At 34.3% G+C, this 13,192-nt stretch overlaps 1 protein-coding gene across 1 annotated transcript; it reads right to left on the bottom strand.

Moving 5' to 3' along the window:
- Positions 1 to 6,153: 6,153 nt before the first annotated feature.
- Positions 6,154 to 8,424, bottom strand: LOC124455469 (uncharacterized protein K02A2.6-like). Its single transcript, XM_047006102.1, has one exon. It carries the CDS (start codon positions 8,422 to 8,424, stop codon positions 6,154 to 6,156), a length of 2,271 nt encoding a protein of 756 aa, XP_046862058.1.
- Between the last annotated feature and the right edge of the window lie 4,768 nt (positions 8,425 to 13,192).

The raw sequence follows: 13,192 nt of genomic DNA, 5'->3' as shown, positions 1-13,192 counted from the left end.
CTGCCAAGCGAGCTGGTTGGGCTACTGCATGAATACTGAATATTATTCATGTAAACCAAACTGCAATTAGAATATATGCTCCCATGTATGAACATTGCAAACTAGGTCTCTTTAAAGTGTTAAAGTTTTTTTTGAAAATAACGATATGAAAACTAGAACGTTCTCAGATACTCTATATAATGTCATATACTGCATTATACTGATACACATAAATTAATAACTTCTACGTATATGGTAAGCAAATTAAGCAAAGTACGTTCAAATTAGTTTTTTGAAAAACTTTAAAGCCTAATATCTCACAAAACATTCATTCTAGTAAAACGAATGAAATTTAGCATGCCTAAAGTTACTTATCAAAGCTATGTGATAGCAGTAAGTTTTATTTTACGTTGAGTATAACTAATACTATTAGCTATATATAAATTTTCAAAGTTCTTATTCATTGGTTTATTGAGTGTCACACGAGATTGAAGAAATCGAGCTGTTTTCTTGCATGTAGCTGGAGATGACACGTTGTTGACCGATAAATAACACAAAAAATCACGCTCGTCATCACTTGAAAATTTGACATTTGCCCAACTTTGGTCAGCGTCTGATCTTGATCAATAAAAAGGGCGGAATTTTCCCAAAGTGTTTTGTTGCAACGGCGGGAAAAATAAAACAGGCTATTTCCCTCTGTCTCAGTTATTAAGTGATAATGGATCTAAAATGAACTTTATCGGTAAACGCATTACTAAAATTTGAGGTGAGCAAGACCAATATATGTGTGTCGTGCAGGAGATTCACACTAATAACCACAGTGGATAATAATCACTCTACAATAAGTTGTTACTAGTTTCTGTTTTTATAGTTGAAAATCATGCCGTGGAAGTTTATGCTATTATTTTCATATCATTAATTTCAATATGTTGAAAAATTCCCAATTTTATAACGTCACAACTTTTATATTTTGTGAGTTTTTTTTAATTTAGCTACCGTATTACCAAAAGAAACAACTGCTATGACAAAGATAAATCTTTATTCCTTTAGTTTTTACCTCTGACTTTTGTAGATAATAGGGTACATGTAATTATAGATAAAGAAAGAATAAATATAAAATAATAATTCTATTGCGCTGCCGTTGTGATATGAACTAAAACATCATGTTGGTCAATTTGATATTGGTGAATGAATATTTTCTCAATTATTTTTAGATCAGGGTGACGTAATAAAGATAAGTTTATCGCGGCTGTGCTTCTACTTCAAATATTTTAATATACACATTGAATCGATCCATTTTGTCATATCATTTTTATCAAAACGAGCACAAAACAGCAAACCTTTGCTCTATAAAAAGCATTTGTAATATCCTTCTACTTTCAAATAATCAAATTTTCCTGACATATTATAGGTAGCAAATGATCCCTTGCATTGCATTGCAAGTGCAGATATAGTATGTAATGTTGATTTGTTTTAGATTGAGTCAATACACGTGCATGAATAATTGCTTAAAAGCGTTAAGGCCTTACAGCATAACGGCTTAAAAGCATTAAATTGTTCTGACAAGTGTTATTCGTTAAATATAATTTTATCACGACTGCAGAGGTTGAAAAGTCATAAATGTTTCCTTACTTTCATGGTCTAGAGTATTGTGTTATCAAAGATTCAATAATTAATTTTAAATATGAATCAATTCTGTGCCAAGTTGTATTGGACTTCATATCAAACGGTTGGATCAAAGTGGTGTAAAGATATGCACATGCAAGGTCACAAGTGCTTCATACTCAAGTGCAGTGATCCTACAAATCTGTTATTCTAATCATAACTCACTAATTATTTGCTTCACTTTGCGTAGTTAAAAATTTTTGAACATAAAGTAGACAAGACATGACGGTATTTTTTTAATGCCGTTACAAAATTTGCCTTCCAAATTACGAAAGTACGCACATTAAGCAGTTTCAAATGTTATCCTGTTTCTTTAAGTGCTATTTCTTTCACAATATGTCTAAGATTTTCTATGCATTTTATCAGTTAGCTATAATTCATAGTCCGTAAGAGATTTGTCTTGTTGCATCATGAAAATAACAGTAATGTCCTGTTTTTGCTTAACATACCTGTTCATGTTAAAACACAACGATGGACACAGTTGCAAAAATCATGTCCAGTCTTTGTACAATCAGCATTTTATAATAGTGATGGGCATGTACTATTATCAATAATCTCCATTTTATAATAATGTGTTTAGCCAGTCTAAAATGTGCTGATTTATTCCAGGTTGAGTCAATGCAAGTTCATGGATCTTAATATCCTTCTGACAAGTGTTATCAATTCAATATAAATTTACCACCACACTTAGATTGAAAAGTCAAATGTATTTGCGTACATTCGTGATTTTGATTATAGATGTGTTAATACAAATTCAACAGGAATTTATCTTAATTTCAAATATGAATGAATTCTGTGCCAAGATGTATTGGACCTCATATCAAACGGTTGAATCAAAGAGATGTGGAGGATATGCACATGCACGGTCATAAGTGTTTCATACACAACTGCATTGATCCTACAAATCTGTTATTCTAATCATTACTCACTAATTATTTGCTTCACTTTGCGTAGTTAAAATTTTTTGAATATAAGGTAGACAAGACATGACGGTATTTTTTAATGCCGTTACAAAATTTGCCTTCCAAATTACGAAAGTACGCACATTGAGCAGTTTCAAATGTTATCCTGTTTCTTTAAGTGCTATTTCTTTCACAATATGTCTACGATTTTCTATGAATTATTATCAGTAGCTATATTTCATAGTCCGTAAGAGATTTGTCTTATTGCATCATGATAATAACAGTAATTTCCTGTTTTTGCTTAACATACCTGTTCATGTTAAAACACAACGATGGACACAGTTGCAAAAATCATGTCTAGTCTTTGTACAATCAGCATTTCATAAAATGATGGGCATGTACTATTATCAATGATCTCCATCTTATAATTATGTGTTTAGCCAGTCTAAAATGTGCTGATTTATTCCAGGTTGAGTCAATGCAAGTTCATGGATCTTAATATCCTTCTGACAAGTGTTATCAATTCAATATAAATTTACCACGACACTTAGATTGAAAAGTCAAATGTATTTGCGTACATTCGTGATTTTGATTATAGATGTGTTAATACAAATTCAACAGGAATTTATCTTAATTTCAAATATGAATTAATTCTGTGCCAAGATGTGTTGGACCTCATATCAAACGGTTGAATCAAAGAGATGTGGAGGATATGCACATGCACGGTCATAAGTGTTTCATACACAACTGCATTGATCCTACAAATCTGTTATTCTAATCATTAATCAGTTGTTTCATATTTACTTCATTTTTCCTTGTTAATGTTAGTTCAATATAAGATAAGCTAAACATGATGGTATTTTTTGAATTCCATTACAAAAACAAACAACACACGTAAAACAGTTTTAAATCTTTTCCTGTTTCTTTAAGTAATAGTTTATTCGCAATATGTCTACAGTATTTCGCATGTATCATTATCAGTTTGCTTTAAGATATAGTTTGTAAAAGATTGGTTTATATGCATCAGTGATGACCAGTTTTCGTTCGCCGTATCTGCTCATGCGAAATGATGAGCACAATTGCAGAAATCATTTTTAATATTTGTTCAATCGTATCGTATATCATCAAGGTTGTAAGTTCTATTTTATGATTATTCTGCTCACAATAACAGATGACCGCTGCCAATAAAATTTTAGTTTTGAAAATATCTGGAACACTTCTCTCATTAGCAAAGCTATGAAATATTAATGTACTTATACTGACGTGTATAATAAGAAGAGCTTGTTGACAAATTCACACTTAGTCAACCTCAGTGCTTGATGAAGGGAGAGAAAAATGGGCAAATCAAGAAGTTGTTTTTACGCAATTCTTTATGTATTTGCTGCTCTTTCTGTCACTTATGGCAAAGCTCAATTCCGTTTTTCTACAATCTATGGTGACCATATGGTGTTGCAACAAGCTCCAAAACGGGCAATCGTGTGGGGTTACCGTGAAATTGGTCAAAAAGTGGTGGTGAGGCTTAGTAACAACTGGTATCTTGCACGCGTTTTTGAAAAAGAAGAAGGTTCCATTGTTATTTCTTTGTATATAGCCCTGTAGCGAATCTAGGGATTAGGCAAATTAAAATTAAAATGAATTTTGAATGATAATCAAAATTAAAATGATTATGAATTTAAAATAGTAGCGAGAGACTTGCCGGGCGGAAATCGAATTCGAATAATAAAAATTAATGCCCAACATAAAGTTTTAATTAAAGCCATAGAAATAGACCAAAAATTGTAAAATTGAATTTATTGCGACGTTTCGTCTTTACTGAAGACATCTTCAGACAATTAATTTATAGGATGTTTAGACAAGATATTATATTTACAAAAGGTGTTAAATTACTACTAATGGAGGCCTTATCATATAAGCCAAAGCCATCATCAGAGAGATGATATTGGAATCAAGACGAAACACGGTGCCGTCCAGTAACTGCTATCGTGGCGAGAATTTCTCGTCCATACGTACTTTTAAGAGATTTGACTCGTCTCCGATCCCTGCGGGCTTGGTAGCTCAACAGGTAGAGCGGCGGACTAGTATCACGTAGGTGCGAGTTCAAATCTCGTCAAATTGGACGTCACATGCTTTTCATGTGCATGTAAAAACCGTGTTAGGATTTATATTATGTATAATCTCTCTGATGATGGCTTTGGAACTAGATCTCAGAGGCTTGGGAATTTTGTCCTTAAAGGGAAAGAAAGATAAGATACGTTGGGAAGACCAAACAATATACATATTCGTGAACCTGTTAGGTAAAGTTCTTTGTAAGTTTCTTGGCCGATAGATTTAGCATCTTTCAACTTTTTTAGTAAAGACTTCACTTGATTTTCTTGTTGTAAAGTGACTTTTACTGCATTTCCATCAAGAGGTTGAAACTTTGTAGTGTCAGATAAGAGTGTGTCCATTTTCTTTATGTAGTCGTCTTTGTTAAGTATTACGATGCCATTTCCTTTGTAAGGTTTAGTGATGAGGATAGTTCTGTCGTTTTTTTAAATTATTTAGAATTATTTAAACAGGTTCTCGTTTAAGACGGTTGTAGAGTTTTTAATGGGGGTTAGGACGGTGCAAATGTTTTTTATCTCCGTCAGTAATGAGGCGGTTTGAGAAGTTGAACACCACTTTATCAGGGTCGATTTGGATGATATTGTCATGTCTGGATGTGAGACGGAAAAGTTTGCGATCTTGGATATGTTGATGTTGTATTAGTTTTCTTGAATTTTCACGATCGGAGACATTCTTAAGGTGTATAAAGTCAATTTTGGAGATTAGTAACGCCATGTTAGAGTGAGCTCAGCTAACACAAGTACTTTACAACGAGAAAATCAAGTGAAGTCTTTATTAAAAAAGTTGAAAGATGCCAAATCTATCGGCCAAGAAACTTCAAAGAACTTTACCCTACTGGTTCACGAATAGGTATATTGTATGGTCTTCCTAAAATACATAAATATAACATCCCTCTCAGACCCATTCTCTCCTCCATTTATCACTATTCGTATATGTAATAAGTCTTGTATTTTAATGCCGGGCTTAGATAAATACAGGTTCTTATATACATTACTCATGCATATTAAATAAGGAATTACCTACGTCATTACAGCATATAAATATAGTTAGGCATGCAATGTCACATCTCTTTTTCTTCGGTTTATTTAAATAATTTCACACTATAAATGTTTTTTAACTTATTTTTATGTAATAAGAATATCTATTAGGTTTTTTGATTAGACGTCCATACCGAGTTCTTATATTACTGTTGTTAGTACTTTCATTACAATTTTTATAAGATCTATTGTTCTCACTATAAGACTTATCTATATTTTGACTTCTCGATTCTTCATTAATCTTGAATAAATGATTTCTATTCCTTCTATAGTAGGTACCATCAGACGTAACCAAATAAGATCTTGGCTCAAGTAACGATTTTTCCACGATTCCTTTCTTTCGGAAGCCTTTTTCTGTTTTTATACGTACCTTATCTCCTTCTTTTAATCGTGGAAGTGTTTTTTCATTGCGATCATAAATTTCTTTTTGTTTCTTGTGATACATTTTCAATTTTTCTTGCAGATTAACAGGGTTTAATGATTGAAAATTCAAGTAACTTCTCTGATATTGGTAGTAATGTCCTAGTTCTTCGTCCCATTAGTCTTTGAGCTGGACTGCCAACAATTTCATCTCTAGGTGTATTTCTATAACTAAGGAGTCCTAAATAAGGATCGGTGTTATCATATTTTGCTTTCTTTAGGATTGCTTTTGCTGTCTGCACAGCACGTTCTGACATGCCGTTACTTTTTGGATATCCAGGTGAACTTGTTGTATGTTTAAATCCATACTGTAACGAGAATGCACGAAATTCTTTACTCCTGAATTGTGGACCATTATCTGTTATAAGATCTTCGAAAATTCCGTATCTCGCAATTTGAGATTTCATCTTTGTGATAACTGTTTTTGTTGTTGTATTTAACAAGTAATCAATTTCAAAGAATCCACTGTAGTAATCTACCATAAGAAGATAGCTTCTACCATTCAATTCAAACAGGTCTGCTCCAACTTTACTCCACGGTCGATGTGGTACAGTATGTGATTGTAGAGGCTCCTTTTGTTGATGACTCTTATGGGCATTGCAGATTTCACACTTTCTAACTTCTGCTTCTATTTCTAAGCTCATCTTTGGCCAATATAAACACTCTCGAGCCCTACGTTTGCATGATTCAGATCCAAAATGTCCTTGATGTATAGCTTTCAACATATCAGTTCTTAATGACACAGGAATTATTACTCGATCTCCTTTAAACAGTAGGTCATCTTGTACTGAAAGAGTCTCTATAAAGTCCCAGTAATTCAAAACATCCAAATCGACTTTACTGCGTAGATCTGGCCATCCATTTTCTACGTACTGTCGTAGCATTTTCATTACTTTATCTTTCTTTGTCTCTTCCTTCAATTGGTTCATTTTCTCTTCACTTGCTGGCAAGACAACATTTATATCAAATTCTTCTAAGTGATCATCTGATTCTTCTTGGATATACGCTCGACTTAATTGGTCCGCGAGATAAAGTTCTGCTCCTTTCTTAAACGAGACTTTCAAACTGTACTTTTGAAGTTTCAGCAACATTTTCTGGAGTCTCAATGGAGATTGATGAAGGGGCTTCTTGAAAATCTGCTCTAAGGGCTTATGATCTGTTTCAACATTGACATCTCTGCTATAGATGTAATCATGAAATTTTTCACATCCAAATACAATTGCAAGTAATTCTTTTTCAATTTGTGCATATTTCTTTTGGCATTCAGTTAAAGCTCTCGATGCATAAGCAACTGATTTGCCATTTTGAAGACAAACTGCTCCTAACCCTGACATACTTGCATCTACGGACGATGTCACATCTTTTGATACATCGTAGAATTGCAATACAGGATGCTCTCCACAGGATTTCTTGATTCTGTCATACACTATTTGATGTTGATCTAACCAGCACCAATCATTTCCCTTCTTTAACATATCTCTAAGGGGACTTGCCGTTTCTGAAAGATAAGGAATAAACTTGGCCAAATATTGAACCATTCCAAGAAATCTTTGAAGATCTTTCTTATATTTAGGAATTGGCATGCTTAATATTGCTTTAATCTTTTCAGGATCGGATTGAAGACCATCTGACGTTATTTTGTGTCCCATGTAATCTACATTTGTTACTTTAACTTTTGTTTTTTCTTTCTTTAGTTTGAGATTGATTTCACGAGCTCTATTCAGCACATTGATAATTCTTTCATCATGCTCTTTCTCTGTTGTTCCCCATACTAAGATATCATCCATTATAATTTCACAACCGTTTACTCTTTCAAACAGCTGGTGCATAGCTTTTTGAAACACTTCAGGTGCTGAGGATATACCAAATGGGAGACGATTGAATTTGTATCTGCCAAAAGGCGTATTGAATGTTGTAAGATAACTGGAATCTTCATCTAGAGGTATCTGCCAAAATCCAGAGGCTGCATCGAATACGGAGAAAATTTTAGCTCCAGGTAGTCTTGATACGACTTCTTCTATTGTTAAGAGAGGGTAATGTTCTCGCTGAATGGCTTCATTAAGATGTCTAGAATCAATAAATATTCGTAACTTGTTTGGTTTTTCCACTGTTACCATTGACGAAACCCATTCCGTTGGTTTTTCTACAGGATCGATGACACCCATATGTTGCATTCGTTCAAACTCTTCTTTAATTTTCGTTCCCATAGCTACTGGAACGCGTCGAGGAGGATGAATTGTAGGTTTTACATTTGGATTGACACTGATATGATGTTTAATGGGTAAATTGACGATATTCTCAATGAATATTTGCATATTCATTGAGAATATCGTCGCTAGTGAAAATAGGTTTGACATCTATAATTCTTTTCATCATACCCAATCGCTCGCAATCAGGTTAACCAAGAATAGGCTTTACATCGTGTGTCGCTATATAGAAAAGAAGATTGTATCGTTTGTCTTTGTAAGAACACGTCATCACTGCTTGTCCCAAGGTTTGAACTGAATCTCCACTATACGACATTAGCTTTGTATTTGTTTTTGTAACTTGTTGCTCAGCTTCTGTGACTTTGTCGAACAATTTTTTAGAAAGCACATTACATTTTGCGCCCGTATCCACCTTCACGTTCACCAAATGTCTGCCAAACTTGAGTTCAGAATACCACTCGTCATTACTTTTTTCTACAGCTTCAATATTCATTTGATAGCCGACTTTCGAGCTTGTGCGTTGTTGCGTAAGTTTGATTGCATTAACAGCGCCAATAAACAATTCTTCATCACTAACTTCATGAACTGTTCTTTGTGACTTTTGTGTAGACGTTAGACACACCCGAGCAAAGTGGTTTTTCTTATGACACTTGTGGCAAATTTTTCCAAAAGCTGGGCATTGCTTTGGAAGATGTTTTCCTCCACAGTTTCTGCAATTGTTCTTTAATGCGAATCTTTGTCTTCAATGTTTATCTTCTTTTGTTTGACTTAAGTTTGTGTAAATTCCTCTTGAGGTTTTCAAATTCTTCCTAGCCTTCAGTTCATCGGCATCTTGATAATTAGTAAGATCTTTTACTTGTTGATCCGACAATTCGTTTTCACTGCATATGTTTAGAGCCTTGTCTAAAGTTAAACTTGTTTCGCGAAGGAGAATCTTTCTTACTGCATCACTGTTAATCCCGCACACAATACGATCCTTAATAAGTTCGCTCTCGAGGTCACCAAACTCGCAATTTCGAGCAATGTTTTTCAAATCTGTAAGAAAGGAACTAATCGACTCTGACGGACTTTGCTTCCTTGTATGAAATAAATGTCCTTCGAATGTTAAATTATTAAGTGGCATGCAAATTTCTTCAAATTTCTTCTCTAGAACTTCTGGATCGTCTTTGTCTTCCTCTTCGTTGTAGGTAAAAGAATTATAACTTTCAACCGCATCTTCGCCAGCTAGATTTAAGAGGATGCATGACTTTTCTTTCTTTGATTTCCGACTATGTCCTGCAGCAACAATGTATATTTCATAGTTCTGTTTGAAGCGACGCCAATTCTCAGCAACGTTGCCTTCAAACGAGAGTCGTGTTGTGCAAGAAAATCCTTCTGCCATTCGATAAGAACCAACTTTTCCTAATCGCTACCACCATGTAATAAGTTTTGTATTTTAATGCCGGGCTTACATAAACACAGGTTCTTATATACATTACTCATGCATATTAAATAAGGAATTACCTACGTCATTACAGCATATAAATATAGTTAGGCATGCAATGTCACAGTATAAACTAGCAAAGTTTTTCATTCCACTCCTAAGACCCTTTACTATAAGCAACCTCATCATCAAAGACTCTTTCTCCTTTGTTGAAGAAATCCTAAATTGCGATATCAACTCCAGTAATGTTGTCCTTGCTAGTTTTTCATGTCGTATCCCTATTTACTAGCATACCTGATGACGAAACCATCCGCATAATATTCAATAGCATTTTAAATAACTACCAGAACTTCAACGGACTCACTGCAACAGAATTTGAAAAACTACTATCTCTAGATGTTAAGAATTGTCACTTTATCTTTAACAGGCAAATGTACCATCAAATTGATGGTGTGGCTATGGGCAGTCCATTGGGCCCTCTCTTTGCTGATATATTTATGTCCTTTCAATGTCCTTCTTCATTGAAACCACTACTTTTCCGACGCTACGTTAACGACTGTTTTTTACTTTTTCATTCCTCCGATCACGTCCCTCTCTTTCTTGACTATCTGATCCACAACACCCGAACATCACATTCACAGCTGAAGACAAACGAAACAGAAAACTATCATTTCTTGACATTGACATCTCTTGCACAAATAGAAAATTCACCATTTCCGCCTACCGTAAATCTACTTTCACGGGCCTCTTCACTAGATTCCACAGCTTCATCCCAGTTACTTACAAACTTTCACTAGTCTCCTGCTTACTTCACCGCATCTTCAACCTTTGTTATACTTACAAAAATTTTCACACACAATTCGAATTTACCAGAAAGTCACTCACCAAAAACGGTTTTCCTTAACGTATAATTGACCAAATCACACGTCGCTTCCTTAACAACACCTTTTCCCTTAAACTACCTATCTTGACTTCTCACAAAATGCCCATCTATTTCTGTCTTTCTTTCACCGGCATGCATTCCCTTCAAATTCGCACACATATCAATAGCCTTTGTGCTGCAGCCTTCCCACATATATCTATAAAATTTGTTTTCCGCCCTTCCCAACGTATCTCTTCTTTCTTCCCCTTAAGGGCAAAATTCCCAAACCTCTGAGATCTGGTGTAGTCTATTTATTCAAGTGTCGAAGCTGCAAAGCCTCGTATATGAGTCAAACCACATGTCATCCACTCACCAGATTTTCGGAGCACTTAGGAATATCCCCCCTTCCAGGCAACCAAGTTTCCCACGCTGCGTTATCGAGCATTTTTTCTCCCATTAACGCAACTGGACACCCCCCCCCAACTTATACGACATTAGAATAATCTCCTCTTATAACGATTCCTATGAACTGTCCATTCATGAGAGCTTTCTAATCAATAAATACAAGCCTTCACCTAACGTGCAAGGAAGTTCCATTCCACTTAACCTCTTTTAATGTCACTTTATTTTACTTCCTAGCTTCCTTATCATATAATCCATTTGACACGGCCTCCTTTAGTAGTAATTTAACACCTTTTGCAAATATAATATCTTGTCTTAACATCCTATAAATTAATTGTCTGAAGATGTCTTGAGTAAAGACAATAACGTCACAATAAATTCAATTTTACAATTTTTGGTATATTTTTATGGCTCTAATTAAAACTTTATGTTGGGCATTAATGTTTATTGCACGAATTCGATTATGATTTTGCACTAAAAAGAATTTTAGCAATAGATGTAGGCTATTCTGATTTACTATGACTTATGCTTAAACCGCTAGTATACAAAAATTATAAATGGTTTTCCTGCTTCCGTAAATCAGCCCAGTGCAATGAGTACATGGAAGCCGTCCGCTTTTTAATATCATGGTTTAATGTTTTTGTAGCGAATAATTTTTCAATTGCGGCAAACCGTTTATACATTTCTATACCAAACAATACTAACAAAAAAGGGGTATCGGAAGTTAAGCCTTTAGTATTAATTAGTATTATACATTTGAATATTTTGCCATACTAGTAGATAGTATTCAACATGGAATAAATATCCACCATGGCAGTCGATGAGAACTAAACCTGATAATATAAGTCAATTAAGTATATGTGTTTATTTCTTTATTTATTAAGTGTTCTGAACAATTAGAAGACATTACAAGAAACACAGTCAAATCTATTACTTAGAATAGGACAGTAGAACTTCAAAATCCAATGTTTTTGACCAGAAAGCACACTTGTTCAGATAAAGCATTTAGTCCATGAAATTTCATTTACCTATAGGAAATTGAGTGAATTTTACAATAGCTAAGTCTGTTTTACGGCATTTTCCACATTAAACTCTTACAAATTCCGGTCAACTTCGGTAAGTGTTTTATTTGGTTTAGCTTATAATTTATGGACAATGTTGACCGCAGGGAAACGGCTATTTTGATCGCTATGAAGTAGGTTCAATCAATAAAATTTGTATCTGCAGAAAGCATACATTGTAGGCTATCTAATGGTGTAATTTTTCTTTACAAACGCTAAAGTGTTTTATGAGATATTTTAGACTAAACCACAGTATAGGAATATACAGTAGGACTACTTATTATCGCCCATACGATAAATTGAGCTTGAGTTTACATCCTTTCATGAATAGAAGATGACAACTGGCAATATAAAATATTATTAGACACTAGCTACATAAACAATTTCGGTCTTGATTGGTCAACTACCTGCAAAGAATTCTAATGTTTTTATTTATAACGTCATACAAACGAAAAAATTGCTGGTATTGTTAAGTATGACGTTTTATCTACAAATAATATTTTCTACAATTGTTAACGCGATTAAAAGACGGTTTAGAAAAAATTAAATGATAGCAAGATTCGTGTGATAAAAATAAATCCCCAACATAAAGTTATGATTAGAGCCATAGAAATAGACCAAAAAAAAACGACTTGTAAAGTTAAATTTATTGTGACGTTTCGTCTTTACTCAAGACATCTTCAGACAAATAATAAATAGGATGTTAAGACAAGATATTATATTTACAAAAAGGTGTTAAATTACTAATAAAGGAAGCGGTGTCGAATGGATACATGATAAGGAAGTTAGGAAGTAAAATAAAGAGAAATTAAAAGAGGTTAAGTGGAATGGAGTTTCCTTGCACATTAAGTGAAGGCTTGTATTTATTGATTAGAAGGCTTTCATGAATGGAGAGTTCATAAGTATCGTTGGAAGAGGAGATTATTTTAATGTCGTCTAAGTTGGGGGTGTGTCCAGTTGCTTTAATGTGAGCAAGAATGCTTGATGATGCAGGGTGGGAAACTTGGCTGCCTGTAAGGGGGGATATTCCCAAGTGCTCCGAAAATCTGGTGTGTAGATGACGTGTGGTTTGACCCACATACGAGGCGTTGCAGCTTCGACACTTGAATAAATAGACTACACCAGATC

This window comes from Xenia sp. Carnegie-2017, unplaced genomic scaffold (assembly GCF_021976095.1).
Source record: "Xenia sp. Carnegie-2017 unplaced genomic scaffold, XeniaSp_v1 HiC_scaffold_4, whole genome shotgun sequence".
Lineage (NCBI taxonomy): Eukaryota > Metazoa > Cnidaria > Anthozoa > Malacalcyonacea > Xeniidae > Xenia > Xenia sp. Carnegie-2017.
Note: the sequence above shows the minus strand (reverse complement) of the source record. Positions and strands in the feature narration are given on the sequence as shown.